This window comes from Ochotona curzoniae, unplaced genomic scaffold, assembly GCF_017591425.1.
Source record: "Ochotona curzoniae isolate NIBS_2020 unplaced genomic scaffold, NIBS_Ocur_1.0 contig_78, whole genome shotgun sequence".
Lineage (NCBI taxonomy): Eukaryota > Metazoa > Chordata > Mammalia > Lagomorpha > Ochotonidae > Ochotona > Ochotona curzoniae.
In genome coordinates this window covers 3,411,574-3,433,266 of record NW_024466559.1, presented here as the reverse complement: position 1 = coordinate 3,433,266, position 21,693 = coordinate 3,411,574, and the positions used below count along the sequence as shown (strand labels likewise).

Here is a 21,693-nt window from a genome sequence, read left to right as displayed (position 1 = left end):
ACTTGGGGAGTGAACCAGTGGATGGAAGGTCTTTCTCTCTGTCTCTCCTTCTTTCCTCCTTTCTGTAGATTTGCTTTTCCACAGATTTGCTGTGGCTACTGATGGTTAAGCAAGCTGCATGTGTTTGTTTTTGTGTATGTGTCCCCATTTCTGTAGCTGTGGTGACTGTCCAGTTAGATACTCTGAAATTACTTCAATGAAGAAGATATTGAACATGTTTTTTAACCCCATTTGCAGGGATGAAATGAATTACTGTGAATTAAAAATGTTAGCATCTCCCAGGAGGAGAAGGCGTGAGATGCAAGTGAGATGCGTGGAAGGTGCGGAAGTGAAATTAATTGGAGTGTTTTGTGTTTGAGAACATTGTTTTCATTTTCTTCTTTAGCTAAGGGAGTTGGTTACTTCTGGAGTCTGATTGAAACAAAATTGGGTTTCCAAGGCTGATCCCAAAAGCTTTGTCACTCCTATTACTGTCCTTTCAGTAGCCCTGCTGCCTGTGACATGTGGGTGTGAGCTGCTGCAAGCTCTGACATCCATTGGGGACCTGCTTCCTGGAGATGGTACCTTCAGCTGCCACTTCGGAGGGTGTCAGCAGCAGCCTTGTGTCTCATGCTGGGCCTCGTCACCTTTGATCAGATTGTACCTGGCTTAGGAACATTTGTGGCTGACAGTTTGTTTGCTTCCCTTACCCTGGAAGAGATTTACCTTCTTTGCCAGGACCCCAGCTGGCACTTCAACATCTGATGGTGGGGAGGCCCTTCAGAGAAGAAGTAAAGCTGGACCGTGGCAGGTGCCTCTGCTTTGTTTGGGTGGGAGACAGAGTGTCGTGTGCAGCAGTTTGGAGCAGAACCATTTTGGGGGTGGTGGTGGTGGTGTGTGTGTACACGCACACATGTGCACATGTGTATCATCAGCAGAGAGATAACTGGGTGATATTATGGCATAGCCAGTAAAGCCACCTCCTGTACTACTAGCATCCCATATATGGATGTTCATTTGTGTCCTGGCTAAGCTACTTATGATCCAGCTCCTGCGGATACACCTGTGAAAGCACTGGAAGATGGCCCAAGTGTTAGGACCCAGCACCCAGGTGGGAAACCTGGATGGATTTCAGGGCTCTTGGCTTCAGCCTGTTCAGCTCTGGTGGTTGACGCCACTTAGGGAGTGAAGCACTAAATGAAAGTTCTCTCTCTTTCTCTCTCTCTTTTTCTTTTTCCTCTGCTTTGAGATATACTAAAAACATAATAATAATAAAATAAAAAGAGAAGGGAATGGCTGTTCTTAATGGCTTTTTTTTTTTTTACATAAAATACTGATTTCAGAAATGCTTTTCCTTCCTTTTCAAGTGCAATAGTCATTACGGTTTTTACATCTTCGTACCACTGGTAGTATTTAAGTCTGCAGAGAGAGATTTCCCTGACTTTGGCATGTGGCAGTGTGAAGACTGGAAGCCCCAGTTGATACGAATGATGCAGGTGGGCGGTTGGGTTCTTCAAAGCTGCTCCCACTTGTTGCAAGTGTAGGTAGACGTGAGGATAATACTTGACCAAGGGGCTTCTCTTCAGTCATCAAATGGAGGTTTTGAAAATAAATCTTAGCAGTTTTGACTGGTTTTCTAGTAGTGTTTTCCCTTGTAAACGGGTGTGGATTTTTCTCAGAGACAGAGAAGCACATTGCATTGAGATCATTTATACCCAGAGGCATGTCTGAGCCCACAGTGCAGTGTGGTAGATGCGTGTCAGAGGGAGGCCATGTCCACGGGAGGTGTGTCATGTGCCTTCAGCCAAGACATGCAACCTGATCCCAGCTCCAGGCTAAGGGGGAATGTGGAGGAGATGGCGTGTTACTGCCAGCCATGTGACATAAGTCTGGATTTGGCACAAAGTCACAGCATGTTTTAGGCCAAGTGCCAGAGGACTGAGCTTTTGGTCATGTCCTGTTAGTTGTGGTGTGATTGTCCCATGATGCCCTGTCTGTGAGGGGCATGTCAGAGCTGACTTACCTGGAGGTTACACACCATGTCTGACGTGCACATGGAGTAAACTCAGCAGCCACAGCCCTGGCCCGGTGCAGGCTGTGGGTGTGGCACTCAGTGCAGTGGGCACACGACTTCAGTACACATGTTTCATCAGACACTGCAAGATGCAGCTGTTACTTTTCAGACAAAATATGTGTTTGATGTATATGCCTGGTTTTGCTTTTATCTGGAAGGAAGACAGAGATATTTCATCTGCTGGTTCATTTCTTAAATGCGTACAATAGCCAGAGCTGGGCCAGGCAAAGAAACTTAATCCAGGGGTGTCACTTGAGTGATGGGAACAGCCCCAGCACCTCAACCGTCACCTGCAGCCTCTCGGGCTGTGCATTCATCAGCAGCTGGAGCCGGGACTTGAACCTAGGTGTTTTGACATCTGATACAAGAGTGGTAACTACAGCTGTGAACTGAACACCGTCCCCCCAAAATAAAGCACATTGAAGAAACACACAGTAGAAACAACCTAGCAATGGGTTTGTTTGGATCTCCAGGGTTCTGATGACATGCCAGATCGCAGACAAAAAGGAAGAAAACAAACACACAGTAATTAAAGTGAAGCCAGGCCATCAGTATGGCCACCTTGCCGAGTTTGGGTTTGAAGGCGAGTGGTGACTTTCTGCCATGTGATCATGGAAAGCACAATTTCAAAAGTTAACTATAAGTTAGAGGCACCACCAAAGGGAAATTTGAGCCCACCCATCGCAAACTCAGGAGAGGAGGAGTTCTGCTGCCAGCAGGGAGGTTGCCAGGGTCAAGTGACATCTGGGCATGGAAGATGGCTGGGTTTTTTTGCAGGAGTTGCAGGTTTGGAAGGGCTCCAGGTGAGTGAGTTAGTGAGTGAGTGTTGTGGGGGTAGGGAACTATACATGGTCTGTATTTGTATGTTGGTTGTGCTGGCTCAGCACCTTGTACGGAGGACATGGATGAGGAGGATGAGACCAGAGCCAGCCAGGGACCCTCAGCCAAGGGCCACAGAGCAGCTCTGGATGGGAGATGACACGTCCTGAATTGGGAATGGTGTTTTTTCCTTCTGCAAGTGCCCAGTTCCCCGTGGACTTTTCCCACGATGTGATCTTCGCCTTCTGCAAATGATGTCAGGAGGAGTACATAACCCTGATGTTGCAACCAAGCGGTCCGGCCTGCCCTCCCCAGCTGGCACGGCAGGGGAGATTTTCAGGGTGCTGTGCACAGTGACCATTGCTCAGTGCGGAGTTGGTACCATTGTCATGCCTGTGGCACCGAGGGTCACGCACATGGCTTCATTGCACTGGGCTTTGCCAAGGCCTCCAGGGTGAGCCTTACACTCCTTGCCCAGTGACCTCTCGAGGCTCTCCATAGCGCGATTGTCTGTGTACCGACAAAGGGGTGTCTCCCTTGGTCGCAGATGCAAGTTTTCAGGTGAGGTGTCCCCCAGTGAGACCTGACATTTCATTCCCTGCCCACACGCCTTGCTCTTCCCTCCCCTCCATCCCTCCTTCTCTCCTCCCTCCTTCTCCTTATCTCCTCTCCCCCATCTCCCCGCTTCTCTCTCGCTCCCCTCTCTTTTCTTTCCCTCCCCTTCCTAGTTCACTTTAGCAGGCCAACCCCTAGGTCCTGTTGCCTAGACAATTGTGACATTTGGCTGTGACCCATTTGTGTTCTGTTGGAGTTGGTGATTCCCTCCACTGCAGCTACTCGAGCTGCAGAGACCAGAAATGGATCAAGTTTTTCTGGTAGGAAGGTTTTCTTTTGCTGTTTTTAGAGATGATTTTATTCTGTTCCATTGAGTGCTTTATGTAAAAGCATACAAAGGGCCATGGCTGAGTGTGTATTTGTAAGTAGCTCAGAGCGTGTGTGTGGTGTGTGTGTTTTGCCTTTTGTATCATTGAGCCTCTTGATAGAGATCCAGGAGTGTCAGTTCTTTTTCAGTGTTATTGTTATGAAGGAAGACAGGGCTGCACCAGGCAAAGTGACTGAACTGCACATTTTTTTGTTTCTGTGTTTGGATGGATTGTGCATCCTTAACCTGATTATCTGAAACCTGAAATAAAAAACGAAATTGAAAAAAAAAAGTTTCGTTCGTGCATGAGAATTTTGGTACAATAAGTGGAAAAATTCCACATAGTCCCTCATGTGACAGGTTGTAGTCAAAGTGGAACTGCCCTCAAAATAGTAGAAGGAGCTGCCCTGTGAGGGCTGGCGTTTTACTGCAGCCAGTTAAAGCACTGTGTGTCCCTGATGGGCACTGGTTCTATTCTCACCTGCTCTGCTTCCTACCTGGTTTCTTTTTGTTGTGCCTGGGAAAGCAGTGGAAGATGGTTCAAGTGCCTGGGGCCCTTTACTCACGTGGGAGATCCAGAGGGAGCTTCTGAGCCCTGCCTTGGCCTGGCCCAGATGACTGTTATCAGGAAGTCAATGATAGAAACACTCTCACATTCTCTTGCGTGCTGGTTCTCTTGCTCGCTCCCCCGCCCCACAACCTTTCCCTCGCGCTCTCACCTTCAGGCTCCGTGTATGTTGTGAACATGGGTACTTTTAAAATTTTTGTAAAAATGAGGCTTAAAGATAAGCTTATTTGGGACAAAATAATTTTAAAAGAATTGCTGATAATGCACATTTCTGCATTTATTAAAGACCCTTTGTGGATGAAATAGAAGTGATTTGATATTTAAATTAGCATCCCATTCCTAATACACTTCATTCTCTGCGTGTACATATTCTAAAATTTCCCAAGTCGGAAATCTAAACTACATCTGTTCTCAAGCATTTTGGAAGAAGGGATATTCAGCCTATATTTAGTGCCCATGCAGTTAGGGTGTAATGCATTCGTCTGTCGTGCATCTGTAATATTTATAGCCATTTATAGCCTGCACCTAGAAGATGACGATTTGGGTATTGACCATGGTAACTGATGTCATGGTAAGGATTGTCATTGTCATTCGATGGTAAGGATTTTTTTCTTAAGATTTATTTCTTTGAGAGATTTCAGAGCGAGGGGTTAAGAAGACCGAGAAAGTAGGCTTTCTTCTGCTTCTTTGCTCCACAGTTGCCTACAAAGACCAGGAACTTCTTCCAGGTTTCCCACATGAGGGCAGGGACCCAAGCAGCCTTCACTGCTTTCCCTGGCCATTAGCGAGAGCTGGGGTGGAGCAGCTGGGACTTGATCTGGAGCCTGTAGGAGATGCCTGCCCTGCAGGCAGTGCCTTAACTTGCTGCACCATAGCACTGGCTCTGAGGAGAAGATTTTTGCTTGATCTTATGGGGGAGATTTCAGTGCCTGAAGACTCTGCCTTCCTCTCCTGCTCGTGACTTTCACATTTTATTCTTAGCTTGACAGCTCAAAAGCCAAAGAAAGTTGTTATAAGTTAGTCATTAATTTTAAAATCTTGAATTATTGGTTTGAAAGGCAGAGAGAAAAATAGAAAAAAAAAAGAATTCTGCCATGTGATTAACTGCTGAATGCCTGCGATGGTCAGAGATGAGTTGGGTCGAAGCCAGGAACCTGGAGCTCCATCAGGCTCTCCCATGTGGCTGGCAGGGACCTGGGACTTGTGTACCTGAGCCATCAGCTGGCTGCTGAGGTGTACGTTAGCAGGAAGCTGGATGGGGTGTGGAGCCAGAACACGAGCCCAGGTATTCTGCTGTGGGATGTGGATGTGCCTTGTGATGTCTTCGTTGCTGTTACCAATTATTGTTACTCTTGTGAAAGAAGCATCCGGTAGGCCTTGATCATTGTGTATTTTCAGCATTTTTGGTGAATTATAGGCGGTATCTCACAGCGTGATTATGGCACTGAAAATAAATTGAAATCCTGTTTGGAAATATGTCTTGCTTTTATGGTGTACGTGCAACTTGTACTCCATCGCGGGTGCAGCGTTCAGCCTGGGGGGTAGGTGTGCATGCATGGCCCACCCCACCTGCCACAGGCAGTAGACTTGCACCTGATTGCATTTCTGAAGTCTTGGGTGGATGGAGGGTCCCCAGTCAACTGACTTTGTGCTTTTGCAACAGTATCTTAAAACCGCTGCCTTTGAAAACCAAAGCTGATTTGCAAGATTTCTTTTTATGAGCCATCTCTTCTTTGTTTCTTCTTGAATAGAAAGATGAAAACTACAGAAGCCTGCCCAGGGACACCAGTAGCTGGTCTCATCAGTTCCAGAGGGACAATGCACGGTCATCCTTGAGCGCCAGCCACCCCATGGTAGATAAGTGGTTGGAGAAGCAGGAGCAGGTAAGCTGATGAAACGGTCCACCTGGGCTTCACCCCCACAGGGATTGCTTCCATCATGAGGAGGGCTGCACACCTGCCAGGCTCCACCTCAGCGTTCATCTGGTAGATGTGAAAGCATGCATTTGCTGTGGACATCTGATATGTGTCACCGCAGGACATCACATTAGGGCTGGTGTTGCTGAGGCTGTGAGAGAGGCCATGAGTGAGGCCATGAGTGAGGCCATGAGTGGGCCATGAGTGAGGCCATGAGTGAGGCCATGAGTGAGGTCGTGAGTGAGGTCGTGAGTGAGGCCATGAGTGGGCCATGAGTGAGGTCGTGAGTGAGGCCATGAGTGAGGCCATTAGTGGGCCGTGAGTGAGGACGTGAGTGAGGCCGTGAGTGAGGCCGTGAGTGAGGCTGTGAGTGAGGCCGTGAGTGAGGCCGTGAGTGAGGCCGTGAGTGAGGCCGTGAGTGAGGCCGTGAGTGAGGCCATGAGTGAGGCTGTGAGTGAGGCTGTGAGTGAGGCCGTGAGTGAGGCCATGAGTGGGCCATGAGTGAGCCATGAGTGAGCCATGAGTGAGGCCGTGAGTGAGGCCGTGAGTGAGGCCATGAGTGGGCCGTGAGTGAGACCGTGAGTGAGGCCATGAGTGAGCCATGAGTGAGCCATGAGTGAGCCATGAGTGAGGCCATGAGTGGGCCATGAGTGGGCCATGAGTGAGGCCTGGGGGACTGCCAGAGTGCCTCTGTTCTTCCAGACACAGTAGCTGAAAGGGTCTGAGGTTGCGGAACCTGCGCCCATATGGGATGCTCATGTTGTTGGAGGTGGCATAATGTGCTGTGCCACAACACTGGCCAAGATAGGATAGGTGCCACCTGACCTGGACATATGAACAGAGTCCTAGATCTGTCTGTACCTGCAGTGGGTTTGTTTTTGTCACGGCATCTCCTGGTGTGCTTGTCTCTCAGCAGCTCTCACTCGGGGTGGCGGGGGTGGGGAGCAGCAGGAGGAGTGGGATGGGGGTGTGTCCTGGCAGGGAGTGGGGCCTGTGGGTCGGAGCAGTCATGTGCTTTACTTTTGCCATCAAAAGCTGGGTGATAAATCTCGTAGGCATCTGAACCAGAACCACATGAGGTCATGGGGTGATTCCAGAAAGAATCGTCTTTTTGGTGACAAGTTTGTCCACTCAGTCATTTCATGGGGTAGAGGGTTGGATCTGTATGGGGGCAGGGCGGGGGGAAGTGGGTGGGCGGTGGTGGTGGTGGGGAGCGGTGGGGTGGTTCTGAAGTCCATTTTGTCTTGGGATGTCTTGGAAGTAGACAGGTGGGTTTAAAACCCAGAGCCTCTTGGTGTCATGTTGTAGCAAGAAGGTTTCTGATGACTTATCGGAGACCCAAGAACCCCAAGTAGCCCTAAGTTCCACCACATGGATATTTGACTGTGTTTTCTGAGGTCGGAATTCCTCTGCTCCCAGACTCGTTTCCTTTCAGCCTCTCCGCAGACTGTCATTTAATACTGGCAGGTACGAGACTGTAAGGTGGCTTTGTTCTTGGGTCCCCGCACTTGACTGCAGCTAATAAAGTGTGCAGAAAGAGGAGGCAGGGACTTGACTGCGGTGAGTAGAGGGACCGAAAGGGAGAGAGAGAAGCTAATTGGGAGCCTGCTACTTTTTCTTTGCCATTTCCTGGTGAGCAGACCTCTACCCAATTAGCAGAAGTGGCGGTGAGGTGCCGGGAACACTCCGACTGCCGCCTGAGCTCTGTGCGGCAGAGCGGTGGCCTGACCTTTAAGAGACATACCTGTGTTTTTAGGGTTCTTCCCGTTTCAACAAAGTTCCCTAATTGGCAGAGAATGTCGAGGGAATTGCAGGTGGGATGGGCCCTTAAAGAACATGCTGGAAGGAATTCTATCTCCAGGTCGGGCCTTGATGTTTCAGTTGCAGAATCAGTGACAGTGCCCTCTGTCCATCCATCCCTCCATCCATCCATTCAATTTACTGGGAGACACAGCTTGAGCGATCGGAGCAGAAACCCACATTTTCTGCCTGATGTTTCTTTTGCTGAAGGTCCGTGTGTGGCAGGAGCTGATGACTCCATCCTGGTCTCTCATGTGAGGCCTCGGGACTCAGAAGCTCTGATTTGCAGGAGAAGTTTGGGGTGAGACTGGAGCCCCTGAGCTGCAGGGACAGGCACCTGCTGCTCCTCCTGTGTGCCTGCTCTAACCCACTGTTAAGATCTCTTATTGTCTTATGCTGAGTGTTGCATTCCTGACCTCTGAGCATTTCTGCATTCTACCTCCAGATGCTGACGTGATGCCTTTTTTCTTGTTGAAAGGGAACTTATAATGTTCCTTTCCAATTGTTGCCCTTTTGAAAATTCATGTGGAAGTAAACAGAATTGTGTTCATTCTTTGCAGCCCTGAATGCAGACGCTAAATAAATGGAGATTTCTTTCAAAATTAAATTTAGGCTTTCTCAATGCCAGATATTGTCTCATATCAGGAGTTTGTGAAATTCAATGAGAGCACCAAAAAATGACATCAGAATCCTCTGTTGCAGAAGTGGTCTTGGCTGGCACCATGGTTCAACAGGCTAATCTTCTGCCTTTTAGTGGCAGCATCACATGGACACTGGTTCTTGTCCTGGTTGCTCCATTGCGATGCAGCTCAGGAAGGTCTTCCCCGAGTGCACCTGTCGGTGACAGAAATTGCATTGGGGAGATGCAGTGTTCTGAGCTGTGTTGCCTTGGAAGGGTGCGTGGCCATTTTTGTTTCTTCCATTCTCCCTTGGGCCCTCAGTGTGGGAAGTCTCTGGGAGATGAGACGAAGGGAAAAATTGGTAGTGGTTTGTGGATTAACCTGCCTGGGAACCCATGTGTAGCTGATGATTTTGCCTCCCATGAACTGCTAGGAATTGCTGTTGAAAAGCTGTACCTCAGCTGAAGGAGCACATCGTTATGTTTAGCTCTGCCCTTTGGCTGCATCTTCATGTACTCACTGTGGATGGTCCTGACCCCTCTGCTTGCCATTTTGCTCTCTGGTCTTCTCCTGGAGAAAGAGTTCCTGCCTCTAGCACCTTGTTTTCTCTACCTGCTTCCTGCAGGCTTCTGGTGGAGATTGGATCTCTCCTAAGTCATTTTATGACTAGGTGGATACACACTTTAAGCAGTTCTGTCTGGGTGTTCCATGTGACATGCAGTGATGATGGGTTACAAAAAGAAAGAGAGGGGAAGAGCAGTATTGGGTGGGAGGAGAGGGAGAGAGATCCAGCTCTCATCTGCCAGTTCACTCCCTAGTCAGCTACAACAGCCAGGGCTGGGTCGGTCTGAAGCCAGGAGCCTGAAACTCCATCCAGGACACTCACTGCCGTGTATGTGGGAGGATCTTGAAGGCCATACTTTGCTGCTTTCCCAAGCATGTTAGCTGGGAGCTGCATTGAAAGCAGAGCAACATGGGAACTGGTGTGGTGGTGCTGTAAGCTAAGTCTTTGCTTTGTGTCACCAGCATCACTTACTGGCATTGCTTAGTCCTGACTGCTCCACATCCAACCCAGTTCCCTGCCGTGGTCTCAGAAAGCAGAATGGACCAAGGCCTTGAGTTCTGTGCCTGTGTGGGAGACCTGGAAGACGCTCCTGACTTCCAGCTTTGCATTAGCTTAGCTGTGGCCATTGTGTCCATTTGGGGAGCGAACCAGAGAATGGAACACCTTTCTCTTTCTGTCTCTCCTTCTGTTTTTGTAAAATTTGCTTTTCAAATAAAAATAAACGGATGCCTTTAAAAAATAGAGAGCAGCGTGGGTTGGAACCAGCACCCCGTGTAGCATGCCACCATTGCATCTGGCAGCTTGCCCTGCATAGTGCCAGCTCTTGAGTGGATTGTTGTAGGGTGTTAGTAGCAGTCTTCCTTTTATAATGGGTCCTGACACTTGCTGCTTTGGAAATGACTCCTAGCACCTAACTTCCCAGCAGTGGAAGATTGTACATGACTTCCTGTGTTTCTTTCTAAGCTATGCTTTGCAAATGCTGAGATGGGGATGCAGTATCGATCGGGACTAAGTCCAGTTAGAGCCTCTGGGAAGCCCAGGACCTTCCTTACCTTCAGGAACCGCTTGGATCCTCTGATAAAAGCTGTCAGCTGGTGCTCTGTGACAGCTTGTGGCTTTCAGTCAGCGTGACTGCTGTATCTTTCATGGGAGCCAGCTCCTGACCTCCCATGCCATCGTGCCCATCTCTGCTCTTCTTTCTGTCCCCCTCCATTGGATCAAAAACACTGTTCTTATGCAAATGCAACAAAACCAAAAAAGCCCTTGGTGGGTGTAGGACTGGCTTGACTGTAGCATCTAACAGTAAGAATAAGAATGGACATATACTGGTTGGACAAGGCCACTGTTCATGCCAGGACAGGAGGTTGGCTAAGTCAGTTTGAGTCAAGGATCCATTGGTGTGTGGGAGATCTGTCACTGGGAAGAGACCTGATAGAAGAGCCTGGGGAGCTCCTTTGTCAGGATGCAGTGCCTGCAGGTGAGAACAAGAACCAAGGCAGGGAGCAGCCCAGATCATGCCAGGTTATAGTACCTGCTGACATATGTGTGGGTCAGGTCTAGGGGTGGACCAGGCTGGACCAGTCCATAGTTCCCTCTGGCAGACCTGAGAACCAAAATGGGGTGCAGAACAGGCTAGGTTGGGCCACAGTACCAGCCAGTTCACATTAGGGCTGGGATTGGGGGCTAGCTGGGCTGGACTAGCCTGCAGCACCCATTAGCATGAGTTGGAACTGAGGGTAGACCGGGCTGGGCCAGGCTATAGCACTTGCTGGAAAATGCCAAGGTAAGGTGGGCCATGCCAGACTGTCAGGTAAGTCTAGATTGTCATTGATAACTAAGCTGATCAGAGTTTTATGCTTGTTTGGGTAGGGGAACCAACATGTATTGGAGCAAACCAGTTTAAATGTATGAAATAACTTGCCCGTCAACAACAGGGCTGAACATAATGCAATTAATGTTCTGTCCTGAAAATATGATGTATTTTATTTGCTGGGCACTGGGTCTCGCTGTTATTTCGGGGTTTTTTTCCCCCCCACGAAGTGCTTAGGGGTTTTTCATTTTTATTAAATGAAAACGTTTTACATATGTTAGCGTTCCCAAGTGGCCAACTGTCTTTTAGAGATGATTTTTTTTCTTGTTCTAGGAAAAATGGATTTCTGTTTTTCACATGTTCAAAATATAAAATATGAATATCATAAATTCTGGTGTACTATTAATATCCTTCACAGAGCTTTCTGGGACCATTTTTCTCTGAAATTATTGAATTGTTGTGTTGTGTTGTGTTTTTTAGAGAGGTTCTCTGTTTGGAATGGGTATCTGGGGCTCCTGTGTGGGTGGGAGAGGCCCAAGCATCTGAGCCATCCTCTGCTGCTTTTCCCGGGCCATTCTCAGGGAATTGGATGGGAAGTTAGGAGCTGTTTTACTTCAGTTGGTGCTCATAAAGGAGGCAGGCATGTTAACCTGCTGTGCTACAATGCCAGCCCCTATTTTCACCTTTGACATAACTTGTAATATTCTTTAATTTTCAGATATTTGATCAGTGCTTTTCTATGTTTCCGTTAGAATTCAGTTCCTCCTCATCTTCCCCTCCGATTCTTATATGTTATTAGAAACAATTGTTAAGATAGACTTTGTGTTTGACATCATTGTTGGGAATGAAAGTGCAGACCGTGATGGGGTCAGAAAGGGGACTGCACGTATCCTTCCGGTGTTTGAAAGAGGAAAGGTTGGTGTCCCACTCTCTGTAGGAACACGAGCATCCGTGTCCTCTGTCCACGTGTGTGTGTGTCTTGCATGTGGCGTTTCCAGTCATGCCTTAGATGTCCTGTTCTCTGACATCTGGTCTTGTTTTCTTAGAAAACCCTTTTCCTTTCTGAACTGCAGAGGCAGAGCCTAAGGAGGTGGCAACACAGACACATCCACACACACTGTCAATGTTGTATTCAGCACAGTTACTCCAGGTGCAGCTTTGAGATTGCATTGTGGGGTCTGGTCTGGTGGAATCTCTGGGAGTTATTTTCATAGTGCTCGTTTTGCCAGCGCTACTGTGCTTTTCCAAACCTTTGCTCAAACTAGCTTTTCTCCCTGCCTCTCCTGCCTCCCCTGCCACTTTTCCCAAACCCTTTTTCTAAGATTCCTTCAATAAATAGTAAACTCTGCTCTCTGTGCCAGCTAGGTATGGGACATGCAGAGGTGAGTCGAATTCTCTTCTCCCTTTATTTTACTGGGAAACTGCAGGAAATTTTACTTGAAGGAAAGGAAGAAAGGCCAGAGGGCTTAAGTGCATTGAACAGTTACCCCTGAACCCGAGACTGCAGCATATGCAGAGGGCTTGGGTCCGATGGTGAGGCTGGGATCCGTCATGCTGCAGCCTCCATTTCCTTTCCCAGTATTCTTACAGAATTCTTTTTTTTTTTTTTTTTTTAAGATTTATTTGTTTTTATTGGAAAGGCAGATACACAGAGAGGAGGAGAGAGAAAGAGGAAGATCTTCCATCTGATGATTCACTCCCCAAGTGACCGCAATGGCCGGTGCTGTGCCAATCCAAAGCCAGGAGCCAGGAACTTCCTCCAGATCTCCCACCCAGGTGCAGGGTCCCAAGGCTTTAGGCCGTCCTTGACTGTTTTTCCCAGGCCACAAGCAGGGAGCTAAATGGGAGGTGGGGCAGCCAGGGTTAGAACCAGGCCACCGGGGTGGGCCCTTCTTACAGAATTCTGTCTGTTCACAAATGATATTCTGTAACTGCAGTGAAGCAGCCAGTTGAAGGTATAGGGATTCATGATGCCTTGTGGACCTAGCAGTCATTATGGTCTGTGGTCCCCACGTACAGGGCTTCTCAGCTGTGCCTAGCAAGCCTGTCGCTTTGGCCAGTGGTGCCTTCAGGATGATCAGCCCTCAGTGTCTCCTGTGCCTAGGGATTCACATTGTGAACCCGCTGCTGTTTCCCATACTCACCTTGCCACCTGCTCTCTTGGGTGAGGGTCCTCCATTATATCCCCTCAGAGCAGTGCTGAATGGGGAAATGTCACCCGTGCCTGGGGGTTGGCTTCTGGACTGTCTCCATTGATGCGTCGCGGAGGATGGAGAGGGCCTGGTGAGGTCCCTCCTGCGAAGCTGTCTAGGCGGTACCTCGTGCCTGTGCTGCTGATGGGCTTCCCTGATGTCTGCTGCATGCACCTGCTGCTTCCAGGGTGCACGCCCTGGGTCTGCGAAGCTCCGCTCCTTATCCAGGCTTCCCTGGTGTCCTTGGGAGTGTGTGGGGGAGCTGGAGGAGCTGGAGGGCATTCTTACTGTCAACTGCTCATTTCCCATCCCGCTTCCTGCAGCACGTTCCCATCCCTGTCCCTGGCTACCCAGGGTGAGCGGAGGTGCGCACTGTCTCATTTTCCTGGCCTGTTCCTTGCCACCTTGCCTTTTAATGATCTATCTGTCTTTTAATGAGGACAAGGTCCTGTTTGCAAAACCCAGGCTTTTCTCTGGCAGTGTTCACCCACAGGCAGACTCCGGGGCCGCTGTGGGCCGCACGGGCCCTTCGGGAACAGCTCTCCCAGCTCGTAATTTGTTTACATCAAAAATGTCCTTAAAACAATTTTCTGGCAAGCATTTTGATTAAAAAATATCTTCTCCCCTAGCTTGCGTGTGTTTGCTTACATGAATTCTTCCAAGGAGTTCTTCCTAGATTAGATTGGAGAAAGTTGGAGGGGAGGGCAAGAAATGTTAGTTTGATTATTATCAGCAGAAATTTTGAACTCGCTCATATTTTAAGTCCCTGGAGGGACTAATTTTCCTGAGAACTTTGTATTTTAATCATAAACAGACCCAATTCGGTAATACTTTCATAAACTTTTGGCTGCAACTTTGGTATTAATGTCCTGAACTCTTAGAAAGAAAAACATATTTTTGTGGGTTGGCCAAGAGAAATAGGTCCCAAATTCAAATAAAAATAATGCGTGTGTTATTTTAAAGAGATTTTTTTCCATCGAGCCGTGTGTCAAACTTGTTGCTAATTTAGTTGTCTCATATTGGACATGACTTGGTTTCTTGATATATTTTCTGGGGCCCAATAAAACAGCTATTTAGTTTTTAAAGGTTTTGCTTTGACTTGGGTGGAAGTTTTGATAGATTATACATTATTCAATTTAACTGTTAGCTGATTCGTTCTGTTGTGCGTGCGTGTGTGTGTGTTTTAAAGCAGTATGTCAGTTGTCAGCTGCGATTGAAAAAAGAATGCTTTGCTTTATTTTCCTTTCATTTGACAGGCAGAGAGGTTAGAGTTTTGTCTGTAACAGCTTCATTTAGATCTCTCCTATAGGTACGAGGTACTTGAGCTATTGCTGTTGCTTCCCCGGGTGCACATTAGCAAGAAGCTGGATCCAAAGTAGAACTGGGACATGACCCGAGGTACCTTGGGCTGCAGGTGTCCCAGGTGCCCGAGGCCCACCTCTACTGTGGAGGTTTTTTTTTTTTTTTTTAAAAAAAAGATTTGTTTTATTTTTTTATTGGAAAGTCAGATATGCATAGAGGAAGAGAGACAGGGTAGAAGATCTTCCTTCCAATGATTCACTCCCCAAGTGGCTGCAGCAGCTAAAACTGAGCCCATCTGAAGCCAGGAACTTGGAGCCTCCTCCAGGTCTCCAACGTGGGTGCAGAGTCCCAAGGCTTTGGGCTGTCCTCGACCGCTTTCCCAGACCATAAGCAGAGAGCTGGATGGAAAGTAGGGCAGCCAGGATTAGAACTGGTGCCCACATGGGATTCTGGTGCATACAAGGTGAGCCCTTTAGCTGCTAGGCTACCGTGCTGGGCCCTGCTGTGGATTTTAATAAAAAGATGAGTCGTGTATCTTAGGTGTGTTCATGTTGTTAAAATGTGCGTTTCTGTTTTTGAGGTGTGGCTTCTGTTCTGTAAGACTTGTGAGTACGCTTTCTTAGGTGTAGCTGGGCAGTTTTCCCTGGCTGTCCGTCATCCCTGCTGCACCTGCACTGGGAGGCCATGGCCAACCTTGCCCCTCTGAGGTTCTTGGCTCTCCAGCGCTGCGCTCAGCTATACAAGTGCAGCCGTTTCCTCAGAGGGCACGGTTGGGCATTTCCTGGCCCAGCTTGCTTTTCACTTCAGTGCTCCTCCCTTGACTGCAACCTGGGCTTGTTCCAAGCTCCGGATGGTTCACCCAGGGGAAGTGCCCTCAGCCCGGAGTTACCGTATCTCTGTTGTGAGTCTGTTGCTCCCTGAGGCTGGGGTTAGGCGCAGGCCTGCGGGGGCCTGTGCAGTCTCTAAGTGGAAATTGCTGTATCTGGAAAGTTCTAGGCTGTTGCTCTGTGGGTTTTTGTTGGTTCAGTTTTTTTTCCCTCTTTAATGTTGCATTATGACGTCCAGGTTTCCTTTCATTTAAAAAAAAAAAAGATTTAAAATTTATTTGAAAGGCAGTGTTCAGAAGGCCGTGGGAAGATAGATTCAGAGAGGGGTAACTTCTAGCAGGTAGCTGGATCAGGAGTGGAGCAGCTAGGATTCAAACTTGTTCCCAAATGGGATGCTGGTGCAGTAGGCGTTGGCTTACCCTCTGTGCCACACAGCGGGCATCCCACATCCACCTCAGCCAGTTCCCTTTGCACAGGACCCATGTCCTATTGGTCTGTCCCTGCCATCTGATGCCGTTCTTCTGCATCTTCGTTTGGATCGCCTCCCTCTGGAGTCAGGAGCGGGTGCGGGAGGAGAGTGCCCGTTGTGCTTTGATGGAAACCTCGGTGTCCATGACCTCGGTGTCCATGCTCTCCGCAGCTCACTCTGCATCCTGATTGCCTCAGAAGCGGCCACTTCCTGCCATGGTCTCCTGTGTTCACCACACTGCACTGCACAGCTCTGCCTCCTTTTAAAGCCAGTCCTTTTCCTTCCGCACACTGACCCCCCGCCCGCTTTACTCTGCAAACAGCTGCAAGGGCTGGAGCTTGTGGGTTTTTATTATTATTACTATTTGAAAAGCCGATTTATAGAGAGATGGAAATCAGAGGTGGAGATCTTCCATCTGCTGGTTCACACCTCCACGTGGCTCCAGTCGGAAGCCAGGAACCTGGAGCTTCCTTTAGGGCTCCCGTTTGAGTGCGGGAGCCTGAGGACTTGTCCTCTGCTGCTTTCCCATACCGTGATGCTGGATAGGAAGTGGAGCAGCAGGGGCACAAACTGACACCGATAGAGGATGCTGACACTGCACGCGGAGGATTGGTGTGTTGCATCACCACACCAACCCCTGGCACGGAGGTACGAAGCCCAGCTTCATAAAGGGAATACATGTGGCCGTATCGGTGGATATCTCCGAATAGGACTGAAAGCCTGTCTGCATGTAGACTGGGGATTTTGTGAGGAAAATTATGGGCCCTCTGTTTCTGCTGCCTCATCTCTGTGTGGGATGTCCCAGAATTCTGTCAAGCATGGGATTCCCTTAAGCTGCCCCCAGGGAGAGGCACCCATCTGAGCAGGTTATTGAGCAGTAATCACACTTGGGGTGAGTAGGTGCTGGTCAGGTCTCCAGGCTGGCTTTTCTAGGTTTCTATCTGCTATCTGTACACCAGTTCTCCTTTTCTTTGGTCCTTCTGACACACACACAGGGCAATGTGTGCTGAGCTATGTAACCATCTCGAGCCTCCACCTGTGATGGCACCCTGGGAGCATGGGGGCCCCAGAAGGTGCCCTTGGACGATTCCTCTTGGGTGCCCTGTCCAGGGAGTCCTTAGCCCAACCTAGCACCTTTCCAGAACAGTGGTGCAGAAGTGTTAGGTCTCTTGCATCCTTCGTCACCCTGGAAAAAGTTAAGAGCTTTGGCTCCCTTAGTGGGGCGGCCTTGACCATGGTTGTCCCTCTGGCTTGCTTCTGCTTCCCTGTGTGTCAGGTGAGCAGGTGGTAGGACTTTATCAGGAAGGTGCCGCTGAGGTGTTACTGCATGTTCCCTAAGCCTGAGTGCCTGTTGAAATCCCGGCTAACACTCTCAGCTCTGCTTTCTGCGTCATGCGTAGGATGACCGCACAGCCTTAGCAGGCCTGTTCTCTCACCTGGCCCTCCGTTTGCCCTTGCTGCTGTGGCTGCATAAATGGAAGGCTGGGAAGGAGAGAGGAAGCAAGCCAGGTAGGGACTGTTCTCATTACCAGCAACTCTGGGCTGTGAGCTTGTATTCAGACATGATGCGTGGTCAGTGTTGCATCGTGCTTCCCACAGCTTCAGTGATGCTGATTTTCCTGTAATTACACACATGGCTACAGTCCTTTGGCAAATATAGTACATAGACCTTGCATGGCAGTGAGCACACACTGATTGTCCTAGGATCAGAAATGCTTCATGTATCTCTGTTTGTTATTAAAGCTTTAATTATTTAAGAGACAGAGATCTTCCATCTGCTGGGTTACTCCCCAAATGACTGTAGTTAGTCCAAAGCCAGAAGTCGGGACCTTCATTGTGCTCTCCCACGTGGGTGCAGGAGCCCAAACACTTGGGCAGTTCTGCATAGCCTTCCCGGGTGAGTTAGCAGGGAGCTGGATTGCAGCTGGAACAGCCAGGATTTGAACCTGCATCCTGATGGTATGCTGGCTTCACCTTCTGTGCCACAGTGCCGGTTCCAAGACGTCTCTGTGGTACAACTGAGTCTCTTATCTGTAAGTGTAACAGGATTGTTCTTATTGTGACTGGAAGCCTCTCATCCTGGATGATCTTTTATGTAACTCAAAGGGGCGAGCTGGTAAGTAGGACTTCAGTTCGTGACTTTGGTCTTCTCAGCAGGAGTGTCTGAGCCAGTGCACAGGCGAGTTTGATCTGTTCCTTGCCGAGATGTGACTGCTTCTCTTTTTCCCTCATTTCAACCCGATGATGTTTTTCAAGTCCTGCACTGTCACTCCCTATGGCTCTAAATAGAAAAGGGGTTTTTTAAAAAATCATATTTTCTGTTTCAAATTCCTTTAGAATCTGTACAAATTAAGTCCATAACTTCAGTCTGCCTCTAAAAACCCAGACTCTTCTTTCTAAAATAGAATCCCCACCTTCGTCCTTTGGTTTCCAAAACGCATCTTTGCTTTGAACGCGCTCATTGCTACACATCAGTAACGTTTCCAACTCTAAAATTGGGCCCAGGGATTAAAAATAAAAATCCGTGGCACTATTTAGTAAAGCATTTGTAGTGACTTTCATGACAAACATAGCAACTTTGTGAAAACTAACGAAGGGCTTGGGTGCGGATATTTATGGTGGATTGTGTAGATGTATAACTGCACGCCGAGTGATGCGATGGATGTGGCTCGAGACAGTGCTGCAGCCAAGGATTCTTCACTGTGGCAGGGCCTGGAAAGTGCAGAGAAGCAAAGGGCCGAAGAGGGAGAGTGGAGTGAGGACGTCCTGACCCCAGGCTGTGGCATTGGAGACCGAGAAGGTGATACAGGAAGAGATCAAAAGGCAGAAATGGTGGATGTGTGAATTTCCATGAATGGGATGTCAGAAATGGCTCCTGACAGCTGGAGAGGATGGTCCACGGCTGCGGGTGGGGCTGGGGACGGCCGATGCTTGGTCCCTGCCTCCCACCTGGAGGACTAGGACAGAGCCTCCGCCTCCTACCTGGCCCAGCCTTTGCCATTGCAGTCATTTGCGTGCAGATGGACAATCAGTCTCTCTCCATCCCCTCCCACCCCAATAAAAGTAACACTTGGGATGCCATGAAATACATAGGAAGGGTGTTTTACTTTTTGTTTTGTCTTAAGCGATGGGGAAAGGGTTGTTACATTGCTTGCTGATGAAAAGATTTTCTGCCCATCTGATGAGGTTTTTGCCTTGAAATTCAGAGTTCAGGGGAACCTTGATCACTTGCATTAATAAGCCAAATCTCATCACGCCTCCTATTTGATGAATTCCTTCCGGAGTCTCTCAAAGACACTCCTGGTTTCCATGGAAGGAAACTGTTCTGTTATTGGAATGCATCTCGCTGTTTATTTCCCCCATGGGTCTCGGTGCTTGTCCTGAGGGATTTTTGATATTAGTGTCTCTGCTTAGGCTAAGCAGCCTTTTATGTGTGTGGGTTAGAAAAGAACCTGGCTGGAGATTTCCTGATCCTGCTGGATTCTACATGGTGACATGATGGAGCCGGCAGCCGTTCGTTTTCAGCTCCTTCTGTGACATCTTTATTTCTGCTCTTTCAGTAAGATGTTAACGGCGTGCATCATTGTACTTTATGGTGGATAACGCCTGCAAATGTGGAGTCGTTTCTGACCGTCCAATTAAATGGGAAATGAGGGGTTAAGCTCCCGAGTCTGGTGAGCTGCTTGTGGCTGGAGTAATATTGCTTAGGGACTTCCTATGAGTAAGAAGATAAAAATTGGGCCAACATTTCGTGGTTTCTTTTTAATCCCCCTTGCGACGATAAATTTGCCAGGTTGTTAATATTTGAACTTTAATAATGGCTCTCTGAGCTGGAAAACACCACTGTGATTTTAAGCTGCTCTGGAAAATCTAGGTAATTGTTAGAGAATGTAACGAAACTTCTTGTAACTACAGTTCTCGTAAAAGCAGTTTTGAACATGGTGAAAAATGTACCTGTGTTTTTTTTTTCCAAATGCTCCCGGATTCAATTTGTGTAGAGAGACGCATCTGGGTGCCATAGTATTTTGGTCAGTGATACTTACAAGAACTATACATTTCTTTTAAAATGCTTGACAGGTTTTGTTTTTTTTTTATTTTGAGTTGGCCGCATTTGTTGAGTATTTATGCTGCCTGATGACTGGACTGAGTGGTTGCCACATGCACTGCTTTACATACTTGCCATTTTTGTGGGCTGAGAACACATACAATCTGCTCTCTTGACGGTTTTTATTAATAGCGTCCCACAGTTAGGGACTCAAATCATCACACTGCACCACAGATCTCTCCAGCTTATGAAATGTCCTGTATTTTGTGCTCAATGCCCTCCCATGCCCCAGCCCCTAATTCTGCTCTTCTCAATTCTGCTGCCTTAGCAATATCTGTCTCTTTTCCTAGCTGGATACTCAGTTCCTTCTCTGTCTCTTTAATCCAGTATTTACTTGCTTGAGAGAGGGAGAGAGATCTTCTTTCTGTTGGTTCAATCGTCAAAGGCTCACGGCCAAGGCTAGGCACATTAACAGGAAGCTGAATCAGAAGTGCAGTGGAACTGGGGCTTGAACCAGGCACCCCATTATGGGCTGAGAGTGCCCCTTGTGGTGGAGTCACTTGCTGCACCCCAACACCTCATCTCAACCTTCAGGGTGATGCCTGGTGAATATGGAAGTAGCGTTTTGGCATGGTCATTTCTCTGTAGAGCCGTTACTGGAACATTGGGGGGTTTGCTTGTTTTGTTTTTTTTTTTTTTAAAGGAAACTCCACTGTTTACCACGATGGCTGTGCTCTTTTGTATTCTCAGCAGAAAGCATTCTCTTCAGTGCTCTTATTTGATCTGTTTTGTAGCCATCTTTTTTAGTGCTTATTTTATCTGTATTTGAAAGTGAGAAAGCAAGAGAGCAAGTACTCTGTTGCTGGTTCACTCCCCAGACACCTGCAGTGTACAGAGTTGGGCCAACTGTCAAGTGTTGGGGAGGGAGCACTTGCTGTCCCCCTGCTGCCTCCCAGGGTGCCCAGTAGAAGGGAGTTGGGTACTGTGACACGGGACAGGGAAGTGCGGAACAGTGACTTCCCCATTGTGCCGAACAGCTGCCTGTTGGTAAAAGGAGTTCTGATAATCTTAGGGTGAAGCCTCCTCCTGGTTTTAATTTGCATTTGTCTGGTAATGAGGGATGTTGAGAAGTGGGCCTTTGGCCTGTAGGTGATTTGTTGGGCTTCTTTTGAGAACACATCTGTTCAGATCCTTTGTCCTTTCTGGTTGGGTTGTTCCCACTCTCATTTGTTGTTGGAGTTCCTTACATATTTTAGTATTAAGCCTTTATCGGATGTGAGTTTTGCTAATTTTTTGTCATTTGTGGATTTTTCTGTACTGAGTCGTCCCCCCCCCCCCCCCCCCCCGTGGCTGTAATCCTGTCTGTCTTTGGTTGCTGGTAATTTTTGGTGTGTACCACTAGAGCTAACACTTTTTGGCTTTTACTCTGCTGAGATGCCTGAGCTTACCCTTCCAAGGATCTGTGGAGTAGTCTCTGAAGGTGACACCCGTTGGCCCCATGAGAGACATGGGGAGGCATGTGATTTGCCTAAGGGCTCCCAGTTAGCTCCCCTGGGCCTCAGATGTAGTCTCCCTGAATCAGAAAGCCGCGCCTTCATGTTCTGTGCAGTGGTGGTGTGAGCAAAGGTGAATTCTTCCCATATGCCGGTTGTCAGGTGGGGTTGGCGTCCCCCGATGTGTTCTGTGTGTGCACACAGTTCCCAGAGCACAGCTCTGACACCCTGTTAGGGTTGTGGCTGTGTACCTCCCTTAAATCTGGGTGACCTCTGAAAGCTCCACCTGAGT

At 48.3% G+C, this 21,693-nt stretch overlaps 1 protein-coding gene across 17 annotated transcripts in view; it reads left to right on the top strand.

Annotated features, from left to right (window-relative positions):
- The window catches only part of PARD3 (par-3 family cell polarity regulator), a 465,250-nt gene that overhangs the window by 190,121 nt on the left and 253,436 nt on the right, over window positions 1–21,693 (top strand). For 15 of the 17 annotated variants that reach the window (XM_040992586.1, XM_040992578.1, XM_040992574.1 and 12 more), the window contains exon 5: window positions 6,114–6,245. The exons of the other annotated variants lie outside the window; for them this stretch is intronic. In XM_040992586.1, coding sequence (XP_040848520.1) covers window positions 6,114–6,245 — 132 coding nt within the window. The remainder of the gene's footprint in view (window positions 1–6,113; window positions 6,246–21,693) is intronic. 17 annotated transcript variants of the gene reach the window in all.